Raw genomic sequence first — 25,333 nt, 5'->3', positions numbered from 1 at the left:
TTTTTGGAAACAGTTTGAAAAATCTGTTGACTTTTACCTGCCTTAAATTTCTGTTCTGTATGGAATTTGGGAAGTTCAGTTCTCTCAAAAGTAGGCCGCTGCTGTAGTAAAAAATAAGTTGGTTGTCCCGTCCCTGTGTTGTATAGATCATGCTCAGGTATGTTGTTTTTTAAAGAGTTACTTTATTTCAGGGGTGTGGGGGAGCGCCTATATGATTTTCACAAAAGCTGTTGACTAAGGGTTTGTTTGATTAATATGAATCCAGTAAAAGTAAGCAATGTTTGGGAAAGTGCTTTTGAATCTCTTTCGGCATTGACCTGGGTTTGTTTAAAAAAAATTCTTTGGAGAGAATAGCAGCCTTTCTCCAGGTGCTTTATTGTGTTTCTCAAGGCCTTGTTAATAGAATTAACTGGCTGTGAGACTACAGGTAATTGTGATTAGAGAAACCAAATCATGTTAATCTCATTCAGAAGTCTGTTTGTTGCCCCAGGCTGTGTATCAGGTGTTCTTTGAAGAGACTCCAAGCTCAGCCTCCTCTCTCTTGGGATGGGTGAAGTGTCTTGTAAGTCGTCCCCCTCCCCTCTACACACATGAGAAGGAACTAAGCGAGCTGGGTCCTTTTAAACCCCCATCCCAACCCTGTTGTAGTGAACACCCCCTGTGTCAGTTTGTGCTGCAATATTTTTCTGTTACACATTCTGTGACATATTTTCAGGGACTAGAGATCAAGGTTGTGCTTGGAGGTGCCTGGACTACAGAGGCACCTGGGTCTTGTCCATACTTCTGCATTAGAACCTCATTCATACCAAATGGTACAATAATAGAGTTGGAAGGGACCTCCTGGATCATCTAGTCCAGGGGTTGGCAAGGCTTACCGGGCATGGGCTGGATCACTCCTGTGGAGATCCTCCGTGGACCGGGTTGGCACAGCGCGACACCGGAAATCGCATCTGTGCATGTCCGCAGGGCTGGAAATTGCTTCTGCACATGCCCAGACGCCGAAAACTGCACCTGCGCAGAAGCGATTTTTGGCGTCTGGGCATACGCAGAAGCGATTTCTGGATACGAGGAAGAGAGTCCCTGCGTCGCGCTGCGCTGGTTTGGCGCAGCGCGCGGGGACTCACTGAGTGGGCAGCTCGGTTTGGGGGCTGCCCATGGGCCAGTTAAGCGACCCTCATGGGCCGCTTCCAGCCCATGGGCCTTAGGTTGCCGGCCTCTGATCTAGTCCAACTCTCTGCAGTGCAGGAATATGCATCCATACAGGGATCAGACGTGTGACCTTGGCATTATCAGCATCACGCTGTAACCAACTGAGCTAACAGAACAAGGCTGTCCTGTGTTTGGATTTCAGTGTTCTCGTTTATGCCATTCATGTTCAGTTGTTAAAGAGCAAGGGGCTTTTAAAAAACCTGACTGCTTCCTATTGGTAATGCAATTGCCCCCATCAACTGCATAGATGTTTGGGGAGTGGTGCAACCTGTCCTGAACCTTTCTTCCTTACCCTTGTATATGGAGACTGCCATCCTATATGAAAGAATTGAATGCCCTGAACCTTTCTTCCTTACCCTTGTATATGGAGACTTCCATCCTATATCAAAGCATTGAATCCCTGCCCCCATGTAGTGAACAGAGCTGCCTTTATTCAAAGTATAATGGACCCAGAAAGTTGAGTCTGTTAAATATGGGGAAATAGTGGATACTAGTTCATTAGGGCAAATGGGACTACTTCGCCATTCCCAGTCTAGCCTCAGCCAGCCGGCACCTGCCTGCATTCTTACTTGTGAGCAGTCTAACTTACAAGCAGCCTAGAGGTGGCACTGGCTGTCAGCTTGCTCCTCTGTAGTCTCAGTGCTGCTTTGTAGAACTCAACAGAGAGGTGGATGGGGACAATACTAGAGATATGAAGGGTGCGGGAGATTGGTAAAACCAGAAAAAATGGGGGAGGGTAAACAGGCCTACCCCAATTTTCTGTTCATTTGTTTGTGTGTTTTAAAAAGTCCCCCCCCCCCCAAAAAAATTGATTAAAAAATGGATCTGTGCCTTCTCATCTCTAGACAAAACTAGAATTGGTAGAGGGTCCGTTTGTCATTGGCTCTGGTTCCACCTACTGTTGGCCTCCATTCCTTCAGCCTGGATACCATTCTCAATGGGCCCAAGCCACCACTGAGGAAGATTTACCATAGAGAAGCAGAAACAACTTGTGAGGAAGGACCTATAGGGGATAAGCCGACTGCAGAAAAGGCAAAATTAATGTAAACTTAAAACAGGATCATTTTGATATGAAAGCAATAGTTAATATGGAGTGACTAAAGATGGGGTTGAAGATGAGGATATCAACCCTTTTGGTATGCTTAAAGTACAGTATTTCAGCCACTTGTTAAAATTCAGGATGTTGCAGAGGAAGAAACATTAACGAAATTAATGCTAGGTATGATTACTAATGTCCTGCCTTTTGAAATGCATTTCAAGAATGGATTCATTAAGAAATGAAATCAATATTTGTAATCATGCAATATTTGAAAACACATATAGCAACCAGCTATCATAAGAAAATGGTATTAACTTAATATGTCAAGAGGACCACTAAAAAAGTGGTTGCTAAAAACAAACAAACCAGCAGCTGGAAAGGGAATAGCATTAAACAATACAAACCAAGGGGACACTACTAAAAACCTGATGTGGTCAATGTACTCTAAATATAGAACTTCAGTAATCCTTACAACCCTTCTGTATGGTAGCAGCCCATCAATATCTCCCCGTTGTAGATGTGGAGTTGAGGTGGAGCAGCTTGAATGTATGGCTGTTCCACGAGGAACTTTCCCAGTTCAAAGCTCTACCATATCTGAATGTGCTTCATAGCTTTGATTTCTTGGTTCTTTTGACGAAGTGCTGCCCTTTCAGTGAAGCGCTTTTCCAACTCCAGGTCTAATGGAGGGCTTACTCTTCTCAGAGCGATTTTGAAACTTTTAATTATTTCCTCTCTTGAGCTAAGTTCCTCTCTTTCCCCTCTCTACCAGAATCCTTTCCCCCTTCATCTTGTGCCAGCTGTGGACATGTGAGAACATGAGCCCCCTGCCAGGGAAGGTCTGTGTTTTGTAAAGCCTGGGACTGGTTGATGCCAGAGTTGTGGCGTCTCTTACGAAAGGGAAGCGCTGTGGGGTGCAGCTGTTCTGCCATTGCCAGTCAGAGAGCCCTTGACTCTCAGCGCATGAAAACGAGCTCTTGGGGCACTGCAGATGCGTTTGATGCTTTCTTCTTTCTTCTAGCTAGCTGTTCCTTCTTTCATGTTTGCCTGCCTGCTCTCCTGCCTTCGTACATTTAACTATTTGGTTGGCAAGGAGTTTAGAAATAATAAGTACTTTAGTGAAAGAAACATAGTAATTAATATTGCATTCACAGTTAACGCTTAAAGATTCTGCATCGGCTCCAGACTAAGGCTGCAACTCTCTGCCCAAATACCTTGGGCTAATAGGTCTCATTAAAATCAGCGGGACTTACTTCTGAGTAAACATGTATAGGATGTTAGTGCTGTAGGTTAGCTACGCGTAGTTCCCATTGAAAGTAGTGGGACTGGAGTTCTCACATTGCTTTCAGTGGGTCCTAAATGCAACTAACTTAGTTTGGATTCAGTCCTCTTGAGTCGTAAGAGAATAGGGGAAGGGGAAGGGGAAGAGCATCTGCTTTACATGCCAAACGTCCCAGGTTCAATTCCCAGCATGTCTAGGTAGGGCTGGAAGAGACCCTGGAGTGCCATTTCTGTACCATTTTAGACAATACTGAGCTTGGTAGGCCAGTGCAGCTCCCTATGTTCCTGATATTTCAGACTGAAAAAATGTGGGGAGACCCTGGGATAATGATTTGAGTAGAAAAGGCATGGGGAAAGTGTTAGCGCCTTGGTGCAGTGTACCAGTCCAAAATGACATGCGCGGCGCAAAAAACAGGGCCACTTTAAAAAAAAAAAGGGACATCCCTGGCTTGTATTGTCACAATGTGTCACAGCCGTCATATACTGACTGGCAAGGTACACTTGAAGTCACTCATCCTCCCATCATAGAGGAGAGCAACATACCAGTATTTGATTCTGAGCACACACAAAAAGGGTGTGTGATACCAGGCTGCATGAGGATGGGCTATCTGTAAAAGGTTGTGCATTGGCATTGCTTTGCTAGCTAAACACAGAAGTTTTTGTTTTCAGTTGAGCTCAAGACTGAGAAATTCTTTTGTTCTTAATTTAGATTCCATTTGACCCATGTTGTCCTTAGTGGTAAAATACTGCCAGATTGTATAGCCTCACAACACATGTCCCAGATCAGCAGCATATACCCTGCGTTGTAACACTATCTGCTGAATGACGTGCCAGACCAGCACATTTGCCAAACAGTGTAGGAGCACCCCCCTGAGTTTCTGAAGAGCGATACTGAGGTTAACAAAGTGTCAGAGTCACAAAACTCTGTAAAACGGAGAGGATCGGTCCTGGCAGCATACAATAGTTGAGCTTTTGTTTGTCTTGGTTATTTGCCGGTCTTGTCCTGGATAATCTTTAGGGCTGTCTGGTATGAATCTAAGACATGATTGGAAAGAATCAGTTCAGTAGAATAGAATTTATAATTCTGCCTGTGTATCTGGTGTCTTAAGTGATGGTTATGAACAAAATGACCCTAGCAATTTTTAGTAGGAGATACTCAGAAATTCACTCTCCTGTGTTTTGGTATGACTTTGTGCTTTACATGACAGAATGTTTGACTGGAGGAGGCAAAAATATCAAATTATTACCATTGAAACCCATAGGTCTGCTCTGGAGGCAGTGCTTTAGGAATTATGACATAAAGTCTCAAAATCAAAAGACACACACACACACACACACACACACACCACCACCACCACCACCACCACTACAGACACAAACACACAACCACTTGTTGGGGGAAACCAGTTTCCCTAAAGGACATATTTCCAAGCAAACAGACTGAACTATAAAGTTTTATATTCTTTAAGAGCTGCATCCCAGGTGTGTATATCTTTTGCCTCGTGGGACTTCTAACCAAATTAATCCCTCCAATTCTGGGTTTAGCTTTCAAAACTTGTAACGCTAGCCAAATCCCAGTGGATGAAACAGGAAATGGTGAATCTGATAAACTTGCACTGTGTCAAATATTTTTAGCGCTCTAAAAATACATGTTTTAGGACTTACTTACTCAGAAGCAAGTCGCATTGCGGTCAGTGAGGCATATAACCAACAAAGGTTGGTCTTATTATGCAGCGCGGCTTGTTCCTGACTATCAGCACCTTCAACTTTGCCAGCATGGGATCAGCTGCCAAGGCAAAACTGCCCTCACGTGCATGTCTCTCTCACTCTCTTGGCTGACAGCTTGAATAGTTCAGTGGACTGTAGCTATTGTGGCAGGACATGTTTTTAGAGTGTCAGCTATAGTAGCCTGGCTACAGGCATTTGAAGATAAGGTCACAAACCTTGAAAAACGGCCCAATTTAAAGGAAGAAATCTGCACCGTGAAAATGAAAGCATTATAATAAATGTGTGCTTAGCAGCCTACTGACCAGAGGGTAATGTTCCACTAACCTCCAGACTCCCTGGGTTTAAAAAGCAGTTTTAAGATTTTGGCATAAAAACTGTGGAATATTAAATGGATAAGGTTGGGGGTTTTTTTAAGTTGTATGCTCTGCTGCTGTTATGCAGGCTTAAGCAAAACAACTGGGTTACATGTGATTGTCACATAAATGCACAAAAATCAAGATTTTCATAGCTGAAAAAGTTTTTACAGCACAATTATTTATTTCATGTATAAATCATTTCATATGAAGCAATGCAAAGCAATTTAACAATAGAATAAAACTTATAAAACAATTGCATATATAGAAACAATTAAAAGCTTTTATATAAAAGCAGTCAAAACATTTATCTATGTAAACAGTTTCAAATCCAATACAGATATTGACAGATATATTAATAGCAGTATTTAACACCCTGTGTGTATACAGAGACACGTTTGGCGAGCATAGTTTGGTGCTTTTGTGTGATTGAAACCACCGTACCGCTGTAGACAGAACATAGGATTTTACATCCAGTAACCCAGTTTGTGCCTGTGTTTTTGTTTGTTTGTGTCTGTTACGCTTGCTCTAAAAACACACTGTGGAACAGTCGCTGTCAAACTGTTACCTGATTGGCAATCAAAATATTAGTTTCATGAATCACTCTTGTCACCTTTAGGCACCAGGAAACATGTATCAAGATGCTAGAGCCAAGTTATTCTTTTATTTGAAACAGCCAGCGAGTTTCTTCCTGAAAATATATTCTTAAGTGGGAAATGTATCTGGTACAGTTTTTATCTGCAACATAATTAATAAAATGTGCTTTGAAGATAATTACAGATGAAGTTCTAAATGTAGGACTTTTGCAGTAGCAGCTTTGAAAAGACTGAAAAATGTTCTTATGGCTAGGCTTTAACAAAAACCACTACCGGAAACAGGATGATATATGCAGTAGTACTGTTTGCTATGTGATACTGTTTTAATCCTTTTAGAACTTAATACGAGAGATTTGAATGGCCATCCCTTGTCCATTTCTGAAGCGGTTGTTCACCATCTCTGACTTCTCTTTTTAGTGTTCTCTTGACAGCTCTTAAACTGTAATCCTTCACCCATATTCCTGGAAGTAAGTCCCATTAAATTAATGAGGCTTGCTTCTGAGTAGACACACGATTCCACTTTAAGTAAAGTTGCAGCAAGAGCGGCATGTGCTTAAGCTCCAGTAATAACTGCTTCATAATCCTCAGCACTTTCTCCTGTTTTCTTACCGAGCAGCATAACAGAAAGTGCTCAGACATACAATAGTGGAGTCCTAATGTCTGTGAGGGAGAGACAGGGGATATGGCAATATGTAATGGGCTTGCTGGCTTTATTTTTACCCCCTCCCTGCAGCATGTAAGCGTTTTGACCTCCCACTGGACTTGACAGCTTATTGAGTGGGTAGGTTTTTTCCCCTTAAGGAAAATGTCAGGAAAATTATGATTACAATTTTCAGTTCATAGTTGGGTCTTCTTGTTTTACATTTAAAGCTAGGGAGCACCCATTACACGACAGTTGTTTCTTTGTAGTGTTTGCCCCTTTTTAGTATGCTCTACCACATTTGTAAGAGAGGTGAAAAATAATTTTTAAAGGTTTTTTCGGCTATGTTCAAAGCAAGAGGAAGAACAAGGTAGTAGTAGGTCCTTTACGTGGAGAAGATTAAGAAATGCTATTGGGTGACAGGAGAGAAGGCAGAACTACTTACTTGGCCTTTGTCTTCACCCAGAAGAAAAGCAGTGCCCAACCTGGTGATAACAGAATAAACAGTGCAAGGAGAGGGCTACAGCCCAAGAATTGGTCCCTCAGATTTGCACAAAACCTTCATTGACAACCCCCTTGGGCTTGCTGATCAGAAGGTCAGCAGTTCAAATCTGCGTAACGGGATGAACTGTTGCTTTGTCCCAGTTTGTGCCCACCTAGCAGTTCGAAAGTCTACCAGTGTAAGTAGATAAGGAGATACCGCTGCAGCGGGAAGGTAAATGGCATTTCCGTGCACTCTGGCACTCGTCACGGTGTCCTGTGCGCCAGAAGCGGTTTAGTTATGCTGGCCACATGATGCGGAAACGCTGTATGCAGACTAACACTAGCTCCCTTGGCCTGAAAGCAGAGATGAGCGCCACACCCCATAGTTGAACTTGACTGATGAGTGTCGCAACTGGACTTAACTGTCAGGGGTCCTTTACTTTTACCTTTTTACTTGCTCCCCTACTCTCCATTTTTCAATTGCCTAAGGTAACCCAGTAGACCCTTTCCCTTTCCACCTCATGCTGCTGCTTCCGCCTGAGGCAGAGAGTGGGAGAACCCCCAAATCAGGTACGTCTGAACATTAACAGAGTGCTCTTACCTGGAGAGAGGAAAGGCTTGAAAGGCACAAAGGAGAGATAGATCTCCCTCCCATCTCCCTTTGGACCTTGCCAAGCCTCCCTTCCCCTTACCGCTTCTCTTGTGAGGAAGGGGAAAACTGCAGCAAAAGTAGGCTCAAATTAGCCACAGAGGAACCCTCCCTCCCTTTATGCATTCTCCCATGAAGGGAGGCTGACAGCCTACATGAGCCACAAAGGAAGAGTCACAACAGATTGGGTCAGCTGTTCAGCAACTATCCTGCTCACAGGAGAAGGCTGAAATGGCATCGGCTGTGAGGTGAACAATAGTGGCAGTGGACCAGGACAGTTGCTGAGGAACTGCCCTCGCCTGTCATGACTGTTGCTCTGTGGCTTACTTTGGCCACACTGCCCTCAGACACTGCTGTGAAGGCCCCACAGCTCTCTGAAGGCTATTGTCACACTGTAGTTCACAGTACCACCTGTGTGTGACCAAGCAAAGTGTAGAATGATGACACTCTTGTGTTTGTATTATATGGCAAGATATTTTCTTTTGAGCCCTCAGGTTTAAACAAAACCAGAAAACTGCACAAGCAAATTTACAGCTGCCCAATTTGACTGTGTGCTTTTGCACAGCTGTTGGGTAGGGAATTTGTTTCATAACAAGGTGCACGCATAGCTATATGTGGGCATACCCTGTTGCTACTTAATTAGCATAATAGAATCAACAAATTGAAAAGCAGGGGGAAATACCTGTTGGTATGAACAGGAAAGACCAAGGTTGTTCTTCATATACAATTCAAATACATGCAGCTGTGGACTGCTCTGGTCTAATTCAAATGGGGGAAAGCAGATTAACAGCTAAAAAATTCTAAAATGTGGACAAGCCCAGGGTAAGACAACAGACAGTCAGATTTGGCTGTGTTAGATGTTAATCAGGTCACACTGGGACCTCTTGGGAAGCAAATATATACAATGGTTGTTTCCCTATCTCTGTAATTACAAAAAAAAACCCCTTGCCATTGGTATTCCTGTTCACCATCTAGTCTGATGATGAATTCTGGAGACCTCAAAAGCCTTTACACAATGCTGTGATATTTTCAATTTCCAAATAAAGGTATTGCCCCAAGGTTGATGTTTTTATTGTGTCTTTTTTTCTCCTGGGGCAACACAGCTGCTTTTCTTTCTGCTTCAGCACTACTAGTACTGTACTGCATTTGCCATAATGCCAATCATTATTTGATGTGCCTCCATCTGCTTGGTTACTGATTTACCTCGGAGCAACAGAACCATTTGATTCCTTTGGATCCTGTGTGTTAGAACTTGATTCTTATCAGCTTCCCCTTGTCTGCCCACAGTGCGGTCAAATGATTTAACTTTCACAGGTGTGTGATAAAATGCTTGTTAGAACTCTGATCAGAACACAGATTAACTTTACTAATACTAAATTTATTTCCTTTTTAAGAGCGAGATTTGTGGTTAAATGAGGCAATGAAAATAAAATGTTACAAATAACCATGTCTCACTGATAAGACCTAAGTGGTGATTATGATAACTTTGTTGTCTGCTTCACCCACCACCCTTCCTGTTTTCTCTCACCTGACCTTTCTTGTATAGATATCTATGTTTGAATATGTTATCTGCATTGGTTGATTAACTGTTTTAACCTTGTACCATCTTACTTTAAATGGACCACTTATCTTTAATAACCCCATGAAAGGATCAAAAAAAGTGGAGAAAGGGAAAGGGAAACTTCAAAAGAGGTGGATAGAAGAATTTCAGAGTTAATTAATTCTTCAAAACCTTCTGAAAAGAAGTGAATTTGTTATAACATTTAGCTAATAGATGTGTTTGCTTGTGATGATCAGAAATTGCAGCTGGCTGGGAGATATCTTCTAACACTGAATGCTGTCATTATTACAGAATTATGAGACTGTGTTTTGTGATATATAAACTTGTAAATATGGATTGCACAGTGTCATCTTGTAGATGCAGATTACAAGGTGCTCATTCCACACTTTAAGTGTGTGTGTGAACAGTTAACTTGTGTTCAGATCTCTGGGCTTGGACACAGGACCAGACCAAATGGGAAAAGCATCTTCAAGACCAAAGTGTGGAGGGGGGAAAAAGCCCTCCCTGTTGTAATTGGGTAAGAGGTTCTTAGGTGAGAGGTGAGGACTTTTTACTAGCATGTTGCATTTGGATTTAATGAGTGCCGTTGCTGGCTCAGATAATTTCTGGGAGGAGATCACTGAGCACAGCACTTGGGCACGCAGGGGAAAGGGAGGGAGGGAGGGAGGAGAAGAAAATAACCTGGTTGCTGTTAACTTAGGAGTGTGACTGAGTTGCACGACTCGTTCCTCCCTGAGGCATCACAGGTGCGTGGAGTTATTTTTCTTTAATCACTCACATAAATTAAAAAATTTATTCCTTTGCATTAAAATAATTAAATAAAGCTACGCCCTGTATCTTTTATTGCCAGATAATATCTTTGAACCTCTGGCTCACAGTCTTACCACCAGCTGCAAGGTATTTTCCAGGGTGTGCTTTACCCATTCTGCCATTGTACTAAATAATGTTCTAGACAGAAAAAGTCCCTGATAACAATCAGAACTCATCTGAAGTTTTAATCATAGTGCCCACTAGCAAATCGTCTTCTCTAGGCTTCTCCTTGGGTCCACCTGCCCTGCCTTCCCACCTGTCAGCTATGGCAGGATGAAAGAGCTTTCCATTATAAGTACCATGTGTGGGTGGAAGAGGTTAGCATGCACAACTACAGTGGCTTGCAGAACTGTGGGTCTTCTGAGTCAGACTGGATGTTGGGGAAGGTGAGAGAGATATTGGCAGGGGGAAGATATAGTCGCAGTAAGATGGTCAAGGAACAAATGTATGACCAGCTATTCTTAACTGAGAAGTAAGTTTCCTTGTGCTGTTTTCTTTGAGAATACTGTTCTTTTTTTAAAAAATCTGTTTTAAAAACAGTTGTACGTATGCAAAAGTACAGGATCATCTGCAGAAGGGCCACAAAACGTGGTTTTAGTCCTGTTAGGCAGGTGTGGGTGGAGGTGATTCTTCAGGTAACCTGACCCCCAGGAGTAAGCATGGACCAATGGTACCAAATAGTATGGGAAACAGCATTATTAGAAAAACTGTCCAATAAACTGAAACTGACACGGGGACAAATGGAAGAAGACGCCTTCACCTGGTATGGCTCCCCTTTATCACATACACAGCCCAACAAGACAGTGACAAGAATCCACCAACAGCATACGAATCAATATGGCTAACCTGATTCAAAAACACACACACACCCCACTCACACATGAAAACGAAGTTCACCACAGCCAATCACAAACAAGGAACCATACCCTAGGCCAACCCCAACCTCTCTCACCAGCAAAGAAACACAAGCGAATAGTAAAGAAAACCCGCACAAGTGACGCTGACACAAAACCCATCGCACATACATTAAGTAAAATACAGTAGAAACATCACCACCCGACCCCACCCCCACTCACCATGGCCCCCTCCACCTCTTTCCCCCTTTTGTTCCTAATCTAACACTAATGTCTCAACAAAAGAAACTGATCTGTAGAAAATGTAACTTGAAAAAAGAGACATTTCACATGCTTTTGTAAACCAAGAAATCTTTAATAAAAATACGTTAAAAAAAGTAACCTGACCCCAAGCTGCACTTTGAATTGGACCTGAAAACAGACTAGAAGCCAGTGCAATTGACAAAACCCTTGTGTAAAGTCAGATAGATTGTTAGTAGACAGTTGTTACAATATAACTCTCTTTCACAAGCAAATCCCAAGTCAATGTAAAAGTGAGTTAAACATATCAGAAATGCAAGTTTACAAAACTTAAATTTGTAAAGTTCCCCAAATAATTTTAGATGAAAAAAAGCCCATTTGACTGTCAACACTGTACAGGGTGGAAAAAGTAGCTGGTAACTTTTTGTACTATTAGTATGTATTAAGCTATGCTGTTGGTAATAAACTTGTCTACATCAGCCAGCAATCATCTGATTTTGAAATTATCTGGATATGAGAATTATCTGCCTGTAACATCTGTCAGCCCACTGATTGCCAGGGTTGATTCAGGTGATTAGGTGCTCTAGGTGGATGTCCCTTTTATCCCTTACCACTTTCTGAAGCTGCTCACTTGCAGGATAAGGACAACTACCCCAGATAATATTCTAAATATGACCATACTGTCCAGTTTCAGTTGACAATCTTGTACTGGGACTGTTGAGCTATAATTTAAGGATTGACCTGTGCGCATTAGGTATGGACCTTCTGATAACTTCAATAGGATTGCTTTGTCTGCATTCCTTATTAGTTGATTCTGGAACATTACTGTGTCTTTTGCATTTCTTTTTAATTAGAAGGATACATCAGTCCAGATTTATGCACTTCCTTTTCTAACTGAGCTTCTACTGAGAGGACTGTGTGCATGGCTGGACCAACTAAATTCCATTGTTCCAATAAGCGCTCTTGTGCTCTTTAGCAATCCACACACCACTAACTAGAATTGCTTGTAATGCATGATTATGGAGCCCAACAGGCATAACTGGCTGGATGTCGCAGAATGTGGCAGCTCTGTGTTTGAGGTACTTATTGCATGCAGCAGTTACATCAGCACAATGTTCGCTGGAAGTCGAATCTATTTATTCCACCATTTGAAATCTTCCACCATTTGAAAAACGCTTCCCCTTCTTTTTTTGTGTTAGTGTGCTCACCCTTTCCCTTGCTTGAGCTTTTACAATTATTTTTATATACATTTATATTACACATTCTTTTTATCACATAATTGAAGGTGGCATGCATATGGTTCTCAGGAGACCTCCCTCGCCTGTTGACCAGACCCAGACCAATTTAATCCCAGGAGAATAACTGTCTCACGTGCCTTCAGACTAGACCCTGGTCTCTATCTCTTGTGCTTCACAGTTTAAAGCAAGGTTATTCTTAGGTTGGAGGAATAACTCCACCCCTTTTCTTACATGGGGAGAGGAACATTACTGCAGATGTACTGCTAGAACAACACTAAAGCAGTTCAGGAAAAGCCCTCTGTTTGTTGTTGGCATCAAAGTGGCTGAAAGAAGGGCACATCCATGCCAATATCCTTCCATTTGTGTGGCCTTTTGTGAAAGCAGTAAAGTTGCTAAAGCATTTCACCAAGTTGTCCTTGTCCAAAAACTCTACAGCAAATGAATAGTGTCCTTTGTCAAGCTCTAACAACCCTTATACCAGCAGTCTTGAAAATGTACAGTTCTCCTTAGTGAGCCATTTGGACTCTAATGTGTCAACTTTTATAAATGCTACTTTTATGAGTACCCAACTGCCCCTGAGAAAACATCCCTTTGGGATCTCTTAGAAGGAGAAGTTTGCTGTGGGTTGTACTGTCCTGAAGACTTGTTTGCCAACCTCTATTTTAAGCCATAGGGTTATATCCAAGGCTAGTGATACGTTTCAGTTTCCTTATGTTCCCTCTTTTTCAGCTCAACAACACGTCCTCACATATATGGAAGATGCAGTGAGCCAGCTGTTGGAAAGCAGAGACGATATCAGTCAATATGGTATTGCCAGATTCTTCACTGAATAGTAAGTACATCACTACCTAGTACAGCAAACTTAGTCTGAAAGTGGATCAGAGCAACAGGAAGGACAAACACAGAATGGGACTGTGCCAGCAAATACCATATTAGCCCATACATGTAACATGTCTGCACTTAAATGAACCACCAAGTCCAGCTCAACTCTATGCTTAGCCTTAGAAATATAACTTACTATATATACAACCAACTATTGCTTCCTTTGCTGTGACAACTGTCCAGTCCTATTGCAAGTTCACACCTGATAGGTCCTGTGGGTTTCAAAGAAGCTGACTTTATTGTTGACAAAATTGAATTTGACCCAGTGAGGCTTATGTGTGTGAGGAAGTGTATAAATTGCATGCCAAATTTGACCCATGAAAATTATGGTTTCCAAGTTGGTTTGTACTTAACTGGCAAAGCGTAGCATTGGAGTTCACAAATGACACATGACATTTAGGCTGCAATCAATAGGATTTCCTTTTGAGTAGTTTACAGTAGACTACCAGTCTCTTAGTTCTGTTCTTTGCCTTTATTCAGGATCTAGTCTGATGTCTAATGGAGAGTAGGGACTGGACTGAAAGTTCAGTTGAGTAATTAGAGTGGAAAAAGGCCAGGCACTGAAAAGCTACAGAAGAGGCGTGCAGGAAACTATGCCAGTGCGAGTAAAGAGGCAGGAGGGTCAGGGCAGGAAATTTAGGAAGACTGGACAGCAGCACGGATAAGTGTTTTGAGAGCTGGTTAACACACAGTGGTTTTTCTTACATGGGCTTATATGTTTGTATGAGGGTGTGGGGAAAATATGTGGCTCAAGTCTTTGTTTTGCTATGAATGACTGGAAAGCCAAACCACTTGTGATGGTTCTCTATCTGTCAATATACCACATCCAAGCTCTTTGTTCATCCAAAGTCTTGGACACCTGAAAATGCTGCTACAATGTTTTATTTTCTGCAGCACGAAACTATGACAGGATTAGCTTGTCCTTTGAAATTACCTGACTTTGCCATTGTTGAAATAAAAATAAAAAATAAAAAATTGTCCAGTAGCACCTTGTAGACCAACTAAGTTTGTTCTGGTATAAGCTTTTGTGTGCATGCACACTTCTTCTGGTGCATGCACACGAAAACCCATACCAGAACAAACTTAGTTGGTCTACAAGGTGCTACTGGACAATTTATTTATTTATTTATTTTATTTCGACTGCGTCAGACCAACACGGCTACCTACCTGAATCTCTTACCATTGTTGTGAACAAGTCTCCTGGCCTGGAGATTGATGGTTTTTGTATAACAAGGTGGCTGATACAAACATGCCTATCACACCTATAGTTATGTTTATCTTTGTAATTAATTTTTGTTCCTGTAGGGATGGAGATTCTTGAACCCAAACTTAATTTATGGGGAACACGCACCAACAAATCTAAATGAAATTCTGCTCTCAAGGATGACTAGTGTGGATGGGATTTGGCATGTTTGATCCAGCCGCATGTTAAATTGTGCCTGACAACAAGGCTGTATTTGAAATAACTGAAATCAGTTACATAGTGCTGTAACAATAATAGCTTTACTATTCCTAACCTTTCATATTTCTTCATAAATCATTTTAATGTATAACAGGTTTGGACAAAAATCTTAAAGCATGGGTGGGGACCCTTTGGCCCTACAGATGTCGCTGGACTACATTCCCATCATCCTTGGCCATTGGCCATGCTGGTTGGAGCTGATGGGAGTTGGAAGTCCAACAACATCTGTAAGGTCACAGGTTCCCGATCCTTGCCCTAAAGCAACAGGTTTTTAGGCAGGGAATTGGTGCTTCTCTTCTTACTCTTCTCGACAGCTCGAATAGTGGAGAAACTTTTACGTATAAAGTGCTCTTCTTACCATGAGGCCCTTTCACAAGAAGGCTTGGTGTTCTCCATAGTGCCTTGTTCCTCTGATTATGTCCACTTACGAGCACTTCTCTTATTTTCGAGAATCATCCCTTTATTTCATTCCCTCACTTTCAGATATAGTGGGGGTTGGGGGGTTGGTTTAAACAGATTCTTTTGTGGGCATTTTAGGCTGTGCTTTACTCCTGGTGCACACACATTTGGCCTTTATTCTCTTGTCAGAATATGAAGAAATGCAATTTTAATTTTAAAAGAGAGCAAGCAGACCGAATAAAGTAGAATTTGGATTTGGAGAGAGGAATAGGAATTTTGTCTTGCCTCTTTTAGCCCTTCGTTTAGATAAGACAGACAATGTGAAGGGCACCATGAATGCATTAAAGAATTTAGCGTCCTAAAAATGAGGCTGTGACTGCTCAAGCCTACAAGCTGGAATAATGGGGAATTGCAGGAATGAAGTGTTTGTCTTTAGGTCAATAGGGATAAGGGAGGTCACAGCTTGTGAAGAAGAAAAAACCCCAGCCAAATGGGGAAATGCCATGCTGTGTGTGGCACAGGTGGCTGTCTGTGTAGTGGACATTGTTGGGATTCTTAACATTCCTCACTGCTTCCCAGCAGAATTCTTCTGTAAGCAAAGACATAAAGAAGAGAATCATCCAGCAACTTGTGTATGGAAGGTGCGAACGTATGCTCTGTACAGCTCCCTGATACTGTCCTCCGCTTTAAAAAAAAATCAGCATCTGATGGAAAAATGGATGGACAGGAAGAAGCAACTTAACGCTTCCCTCTCCGTTTGGTTTCTCAGCTAAAAACTTCCTTTTCTCAGTGACTGTTTTACCCATAGTTGGAAAGGTTTGGGGAACCTTCAAGGTCCTTGTATGTTTTGCTAAATTGGTGGAGAAACAGGCTGGAGAAGGTGGATTTTGAGCAGAAAAAGGGCTAAAGAAGTCAGGCTTAATCAACCTCTTCCCATTTGCCTAGCTCCAGCTCCAGCTTAAGAGCCTGCTTTGTGTTAAAAATGAAAAAATAAGAAACAAAGGGGGAAGTCAGTGTTTATTTGATTTATTCATTGCTTCCTATCAGGACCTGAAAGCAAGTTGTAGCGATAAGAATCACATACATGAAATAAATTCATGCAGTTCATGGAAATACATTTAAAATCAGTCATAACACACTAAACGTATTCCTCCATGATTCATAACTAATGAACAAAAATATTTCCTCATGTAACACAAAGATAATCGCCAAAGATCCCAACTAAAATAACCACAAGAACCACAACAATATTAGCACTCAAAATGTGGTTTGAGCCTCTGTCAAATGCATATTCCCTCACTGCTGGAATCAAGGAGGCCCTGTTCTGCTCTGCAGAGAGATGAGCTCATCTTGTGCAGGGTCCAGGCTGGGTAATAAAAGAGCACAGACCTTTGATGCTGCTTCAGCAAGTCGGACTTATACTGAGCCCTATATATGAGCAGCAGCTATATCCCAATTACAAAATCTACCTTCACTGAAAGGTGCCTTGTCTGTTAAAGGGGTCCAGCACCAGGGTAGAATCTGGGGATTCTGCACTGGAGTACTCTTGAATCAGAAGCTGTCAATTTGACATCCTCAGGTCACAGTGACACTGGCATCACAGGCTTGTCTTGTGTGTAATTCCCCTTTTAATTCAGAGTTGTTGACCTCATTCCCTGAAGATGGGGAATCTGACTCCAGGGTCATGACAGGCTGTTGAAGACCCAGATGAGATAATCATTTGAGCACCTCTTCAGTGCAAGCATTAGAATAAGCATAAATTGCGTGGGAATGAAGGAAGCTGCCTTCCTAAGTTGCGCCATGAGTCCATTTAGCCCAGTTTTTGAAGGGGGACACCCCCTGTCCTACCTGGAGATGCTGGGGATTGAAAGGAGAATTTTTGTATGCTAAGCATGTGCTCTTTCGCTTAGCTATTGCCACCGCCACCCCTGTCCATGAAATACAGTGTATGTACTTAAAATTTCAGAGTATGAAGACCACAAAGTAATGATGAAAGGTTCCTCATTCTGCTTTTAAAAACATTTTAAAATATTTATCAGCAGTATTGTCCCACTCCCACCTCATCAAGACGTTTACCTGACTCTCCAGTTCTTGATCTGTTGAGCCTCTACATCCTCTCTTGGCTGTGGTACTCTGGTGAAACAAACATGTGATTGTTTCTGTGAATGTAACATCGCCCTAGAATACGAGTAAATGATTGCCGGTGTGCTCAGATAGATCAAGACTTTCTGAAAGTGGGGTCACATTTCTCTTAACACTCCTAAAGGAAGGATATGAAATTCCAGAAGGGTTTTCTGCTCAAGCTGAATTCTCCCTAGAGTCTCTGAAAAGCTTATGCAGGAGAGGAAGACATTTTCAGGTGCTGCTATTCTGTTTTTCTTTTTGACAGTTATAGCTAGACATATCGTTATCCCAAGGGGGGCAAGACCTGGAGTGGGAAGCAGCTGAGGCATAGCTTGAAAAATGTTTTCCCCCCTATCTCTAAGTTTTACTTTGTCAGTGGTTATCTTAAGCTCTGGAGGTTGGCAATGATTTCTTTGGCAGGCTGCTATAATCTTTCTAGGGTGAGAGGGTCAGAGCACATGGCAGACACCTCGGTGTTCCATTTAAGGCACCAGGGTGCTCCTTTTAAACTGGGCAGTGGCCAAACTTGGCCCTCCAGCTGTTTTTGGACTACAACTCCCATCATCCCAAGCTAACAGGACCAGTGGTCAGGGATGACAGGAATTGTAGTCCCAAAACAGCTGGAGGGCCAAGTTTGGCCACCACTGAGTTAGACCCTAGTGTTTTATTCTCTGTACCTTTGTGACAGTAGCCAGAAGAGGGAGGTCTCCGCTGCCATCATTGCAGATGGTGAAAAAGTAGCACTGCAGCCACTAGCTCAGCAGTAGACAATGGCATGCGGGACCAGCGATGTTTCACAGCAAACTCAGTAAAAAAAGGGTGTCAGTTGTAAACACTAAAGACCCAAACTGGGGTCTACATCCTTACGGTTATTGCTGTATGGCCCAAACTGAAATAATTTCTTTTGTGAGCCCAGTTTCTGCATCTTTTGAAGGAAAATAATTCCTTTTGTACGTTTGTATTTCTTGATTTTTCTAAGAAATGTAACATCCTTGGTGACAGCACAATGAAATACACTGCCTGTCCTGAGGCATCTACCTCTTCAAAAGGAACACCAATAGTTTTACACATGTTTGTCAGCTGAGAGATTTTTGTGTCAGCTGAGAGACGATTGTGGGATTTCTTAATTTCCTCTAGGTTATTTTGTAGAAACACTGGTTGGGGTACAGGAACTGGGGGTCATTTTGGAGTAAAAATAATAATTGTAGTGACAGCAGAATCTTCCGGCCTTTGATTGAGCCACCAGACAGCAAGATGGGAGAAAAGCCGCAGGGCTTGAGAGTCTGTTTTTCGTCATCATCAAGCCTATTCAGCAGGATGTGGATGTTTTGGTTCAGGGTTTCAGGATATGGTGTGCTTCTTGAGTGTTTTCACCTTGATATTAGCATTCTGTAGTCCCAGGGCACATGCCTTCCTTCCTTCCTTCCTTCCTTCCTTCCTTCCTTCCTTCCTTCCTTCTTTTTTTCTTTCTTTCCTTTCTTTTAGGATTTTATTCACTCCCCACCCTACTGTTCCCCAAGGCCTTAGCATTGCCCTGCTCCAGTGAAGAGATGACAATGTTATCTCAGCAATACTGGCTGGCTGCAGCGAGCTGTGTGGCATGTGTGAAACTTCTGCTGTCACCAACCTGGCTGTGAAGTGATCCTTTCGGCTCAAAGCTTCCACTGGGATTTTCTGTTGCTGATTCCTGGCAGGTCTTCTGTTTTAGCTAAGATACCCTGCTCCCATGAGTGCTGAAAAGGAAAAGCTTGGTATGCGTCTACTGTATATCCCAGTGTTATACAGAAAGAAAGACGTAATAATGGGACATACATCCAATATATTGTGCATAGGGTTGCAACTAAAGGTGGATCTTGCAGCAGATCCTCCTGTTCACTCAAGAACAGGGGTCAGCAAACATTTTCAATAGGGGGCCAGTCCACTGTCCCTCAGGCCTTATGGGGGGCCGGACTATATTTTGAAAAATAATAATGAATGAATTCCTATGCCCAACAAATAACCCAGAGATGCATTTTAAATAAAAGCACACATTCTACTCATGTAAAAACCCACTGATTCCCAGACCGTCCGCAGGCTGGATTTAGAAGGTGATTTGGCCGGATCCGGCCCCCAGGCCTTAGTTTGCCTACTATATGTCCCCCTGTTGCTTCCCCATTTCCTTCCCTTCTGCTTTCCCATAGTTCCCCAGTGTCATCATCAAGCAGGATGTGGAAGTTTTCGCTCAGAGTTTAGGAATATCTTGTGTTTCTTTAGTATCTTTCATCTTGAGTGTATTTCACCAGGGCACTATTCAATTGCTTGTGCTCACAAGAACCATATTCTTAGCTCTTCCTGTGTCTGCTACCAAATGCATGCACTTGGAAGGAAGGAAGGAAGGAAGAACATTGTAGTAATAGGACTTCCGGGTTGGCGCCATCGCCGAATGGCGGACTCCCTCCGAGCTCCGGAGGGAGCCTGCTCGGCAGGGGCTGGGTCCTACCGCACCGGCGATGCGGGGACCCTTAAAAACCACGGCCACGGAGGCCGTGGACATGGAGACTCGGCTGGCACCGCTAGCGCCCTCCCGACTCGTGAAGGAGCCTTTTTAAAGGCTACGGATCGGGTGCCGGGGAGAAGCGTGGTGCTTTGAGTCCTCTGCTATCCCTGCCGAGCGCAGCCGCATGCCATCCGGCGGAGAGCGCTGACTTCTTCCATGGAAAATTCGGACTTCTTAACAACAACCCGTGAGTAATTTGGAAACCGGGTTCAAAAGGAGAAAAAAAGAATTTTTTTTCGGATTGGACACGAGCGGGGGGGGATCCAAAAAGGAAGTCAGTCCCCCTCCCTACTGTAAACCTTCCAAAACAAGGACGGGGAAACCAAGGTCCAAAAAGATTTGTATTGCTGATAAAAACTAAGAATTCCACGATGGGGAACTACAAGAACTGTGCTGGAGGAAGAATTGAGGGAGAAGGGAAACGTAACCCCCCCCCCCCTGGGAACCGGGGTGATTGAAGAGAGAGCCTGGTGAAAAGAGTCGGAGATTTTGACAGCTGTCAAAGTAGCTGTCAAAGTCGGAAAGCAGAGAGGATTTTATTATGAGAACTTTGCTGGTTAAATTTGTTACAATTTGCTATAACTCGTTAAAACTTGGATACAAAATGGCGAAAACATGGATAACAATCGGACTATTGGACTAGAGAAAACAAAGTTACAACAATCCCCCTAGAGGAGTTTCGGGACATTACAAAGATGGTCGTAAGTGGAAAAATACCTTTGGAATTTTACAGGACTGGTTATCTTCTGGGAAAGCTGCAAAACGGAAATAATATTTTGTCTACAGGGTGTTCAGCTAAAGGAGACAATAGAATTTTCTATTGAAGAAAGGAAGGGACTGAACGCAAGTTTTTGTTCCTGAATAACAATAATCCCTGCAGAGTTACTAAACTTCTGAATTAGAACGTTTCAGCAGCGGAACAAGAGGAAATTGGACTACAACTTGGAAAGAACAATGGGGGGAGTTTTATTAAAGATCTGACGTTAAATGTCTTAAAAAATAACTATAAAAAGAAAAAGCCAGCAAGGAGTTGGGGGAAATAGGTGATTTATGGACTTTAAGAATTCCAGGCGGATAACATGGTTTGGTGGTCAGGGGGAAATTAAACCGGGGACAGGGGGGGGAGAACTAAAATCCAAAGGCTTGTCAACTTTTTTTTCTGAATTGGTTCTTTTTCATCTATTATACTTTTTATTTCTTATTTCTTATATTTCTATTGTGTGGGGTGTCCTTATCATTAAAAAAAGGGAAATTGTGGAATGAAAATGGGGTGGGCCCTGGGGAGAGAACTTTTGTCTTTTATTAAGGGTATTGATGAGGAGTGTATAAATTTTAAATTCGAATAATGGTCTAAACAAATTAAGTTTCAATTAGAACTGAGAGCTTGTGGAGCCAACAAAATGAAAGGGGAATATGGTAGGGGTGGGGGAAGGGGGGAGTCCCGGAAAGTGGATGTATGAAAATAAGGCTTTGAATGTACTTTAATCTTTACTTTCTGTATTTTTGAAAACCTTAATAAATATCATTTAAAAAAAAAAAAAAACATTGTAGTAATAAACTCCTATTTCAGTATAATATGTATACTATGCACTAAAAAGTTGATTCTGCAATGTCCCATCAATTCCCTAATATTAGGGAACCCTCTCAGAACCCATCAGAATTTGACAAGTGCCTGACTGGCTTAGCAGGCAGCAGCCACTACCTGGATTTAGAGAAGCAAGAGCCAGCTGGACTCTGTAGGCTTCCCAATCTGGTAACAGAGGTTTTCTATTTATAGGTGAATCAGTTCTTGTGCTGTGTGCAACCTACACTCTGGCTCCAATCCTGGGATCTAGTTCAGATATATGGTTGAAGTCACCAGGGTTAAGGCAGCTGGCCACTGGATTGTGTGCAAGCTCATTCCTCTTTTCCTCTCTTTCGCTTGCTCATGGGTTCAGAATAATGCATGGCCATTGCAAACCCTGATTTGCAAGGCCCTTCCTGGCATTTTGGGCTGCAAAATCACAGTAGATGAGAAGTGGAGTGAGGAGGCGCTTATGTATGACCAAGAAAGGAGAGAGAAATGTTGATCAAGCATTTGCCTGCCGTCACTGCTACTGAGCCAATAGCAGCCAGATGGCATTGCTATTTCAGCTACTCTTGCTGGTTCACAGCTGCCAAAGATCTATTGCAACATCATAAAGCTGGATGCATAGAGCTTGTTGAAGACTCTAAGTGAATTGATGAAATTATACTGGTTTTAGGTTTTTGCTTGGCAAAAATAAGATGGGTGGGGCACACAGTCAGAAGATGGTAACAGGTTGGCAGAAGCTCAAAGGCTGCCATATTTGCAGACTCTCAGCTAGCTGCATAGCTTTAGATTTACTTCTGGTAGATTTTTTCATTACTTTCAGAATAAAATACTGAAGCATAGTATCTGAGTGGGTTTCTTCATATGTGAGGTTTGCTGGAATAGTATCCAACGAGTCTTCATTTCCATTGGCTAGTTGTGCTTTCCTGTAATTGGTAGCCAGAAATGTGGAGCTGTAAGCATATTCTCTTCCTTCCACTAATTGGGCTTTCCTTTCTGCTGATAAAATGTGACGAAGATTTAATCTAAATGTAGGGAAAAGGCTGGCATGTTGACATCTTCTGACCAGCCTGCTCTTGGGAGCCACTTACTTGTGCTCAGTGAGCCAAAGCTGGTGTTCTGTGCCTTCAGAATAAACAGTAAAATGCATCAGGATGAATAGTTGCATATCTTCTACATGGTATGGTGGGGCTGTTCAGTTTCAGCTTGTCATCTGCCCTGCTCTGTGTAGAGCAAGAAAGTGACATCTATTGGCACAACCCTTCCATTTTGCAAGGAATGGAACGGCTGTTTTTCTTGCTTGCATAATGTATGCCCTAAGGAAGAGTTCTGGGTAAGTAATTTGGCAATAATCTCCTTCAGGTGTTCCTGTTGGGTGTTAGCATGCAAGGGGGACATAAGAGTAAGTGCACTAGCTTCAGTCCCCCAGCCACCATTCTTGTCATCCTCTTTAAGCTGAAAGGCAGATGTCTGAAGTTGACAGCCTCCTATAATCTGACTTCTTGAGCTATGATATCTCAGCAGCGAGACACTATGGGAAATCATTTTTCTGAAATGCATGGAGCGTTTGCATGAGTACAAGAGTGGCCCCATTCTCCAGCTCATGGAGGTGAGCAATGGTGGGGCAGAGTTAGAATCATAGAATCATAGAATCATAGAGTTGGAAGAGACCACAAGCGCCATCGAGTCCAACCCCCTGCCAAGCAGGAAACACCATCAGAGCACTCCTGACATATGGTTGTCAAGCCTCTGCTTAAAGACCTCCAAAGAAGGAGACTCCACCACACTCCTTGGCAGCAAATTCCACTGTCGAACAGCTCTTACTGTCAGGAAGTTCTTCCTAATGTTTAGGTGGAATCTTCTTTCTTGTAGTTTGGATCCATTGCTCCGTGTCCGCTTCTCTGGAGCAGCAGAAAACAACCTTTCTCCCTCCTCTATGTGACATCCTTTTATATCTTTGAACATGGCTATCATATCACCCCTTAACCTCCTCTTCTCCAGGCTAAACATGCCTAGCTCCCACTCATCCTCGCAAGCCCCATCTCATCCTCACAACCCCCATCCGCTGCCTTGCTTAACACCTAACAAGGATACCTGAAGATGGCGAATGAAATATTCAGATCACCACTCCTCTGTGAGGAATAACATGAACCGTAGGAAGTCTGACATGAAGCTATTTTTATTCTCAGTTTTAGGATGCCTCTTGCCTGATGTTATTGTTAACTACTTGGATGTGGAAGTGTTGGTGAACTCTGTGGAGAGCTATATAAAATCACTGTTGAGTGAATAATGACTCTGGATATTTTAGCTTAATGGAGAGGACCACAATATTTTAAACCAGTCTGATCAGTAGTGCTCAGATTCCAGCTTGAGTGGCTGCCTTGTAGAGGGAGTGCTTGGGATTTATTTCCCAACCTTCCTAGAATCCAGAGCTTGTTTACATTGGAATAAAGTCATTTGTCCTTGAATACCTCTCTTCCCGCATCCAAAATGCTGCTTAGATACTGGAATAGGGTTTTTTTTGGGGGGGGGGGAATTTGACATTCCTTCTTGGAATGTGCAACGGAGTGACCCAGAGGTTTTAGCTGTGTTGATAGTGTGGATTTAATCCCATCGTTATTAAGTTTAGAGACCTGAGCATATTCCCTCAAAACAAGAAAAACAACAACACTTATGTGAATATACACCAGCAAATCTGCAGCATCTCTGGAGCGCCTCTTGATATCCTCTCCCACCAAAGACCTAAACATCGAACTCTGTAAAAATGTTTTGTAGCTAAATTTGTCTGAAAATGAAGCAGGTGTCTCACTGGGATTTTACATCATTCCTTAAAAATGTTTCTATCTAAATTCACAGATACTGAAAATCCCTAAAGAGGCAGAGACTTTTCACTTAAATGCTTCAGATGACCTAGACAGTGATATCTCTCTCTTTCTGCCTTTATTTTAAGAATAAAACAGCATTTATACAACATATTTAATGGTTCAAAGCATTTCACATCTAACATTTCAGTGAAGTTCAGTGCTTTCATAAGGTAGGCCAGTGTTATTCCCATTTTGCAGATGGGAACACTGAAGCTAAGAAAATAATAGTTTGAGAATATTATGAAAATGATATACAGGTGGTACATGACCCCAGTCAAGCTTGCAAAAATCTATCATTTGCCTGACAATAAATGTTGGAAATGTAAAGAAACTGAAGGTACGTTCTTTCACCTTTGGTGGACGTGCCCAAGGAGTAAGGCTTTCTGGGAGATGATTTATAATGAAATAAAAAAGGTATTTAAATATACCTTTCTGAAGAAACCAGAGGCCTTTCTTCTGGGCATTGTCAGCCAATTGGTGCCAAAGAAGGACAGAACCTTTTTTATGTATGCCACAACAGCAGCAAGAATACTCATTGCAAAGTACTGGAAGACACAAGATCTACCCACTCTGGAAGAATGGCAGATGAAGGTGATTGACTACATGGAACTGGCGGAAATGACTGGTAGAATCCAAGACCAGGGAGAAGAGTCGGTGAAAGAAGACTGGAAGAAATTTAAATACTATTTACAGAAATATTGTAAAATTAAGGAATCTTAGAAGGATGTTGGATAGAAACTAAGAGCTTTTTAGCTGTAATGCTTTAAGAGATATGAAAAAAGGTTTACAATTGGGCAAAAGTTTAATGGTAAGGATTT

General features: G+C 42.3%; 1 protein-coding gene across 4 annotated transcripts in view; it reads left to right on the top strand.

Annotated features, from left to right (window-relative positions):
* The window catches only part of CSTPP1 (centriolar satellite-associated tubulin polyglutamylase complex regulator 1), a gene marked incomplete at its 3' end in the record, with an annotated part of 139,550 nt that overhangs the window by 28,102 nt on the left and 86,115 nt on the right, over window positions 1–25,333 (top strand). For all 4 annotated transcript variants that reach the window (XM_081021303.1, XM_081021305.1, XM_081021304.1 and 1 more), the window contains one exon: window positions 13,408–13,510. In XM_081021303.1, coding sequence (XP_080877429.1) covers window positions 13,408–13,510 — 103 coding nt within the window. The remainder of the gene's footprint in view (window positions 1–13,407; window positions 13,511–25,333) is intronic.

Source organism: Podarcis pityusensis, assembly GCF_964106645.2.
Source record: "Podarcis pityusensis genome assembly, chromosome: 1".
Classification (NCBI taxonomy): Eukaryota; Metazoa; Chordata; class Lepidosauria; order Squamata; family Lacertidae; genus Podarcis; species Podarcis pityusensis.
This window is presented reverse-complemented; position numbering and strand designations above follow the sequence as displayed.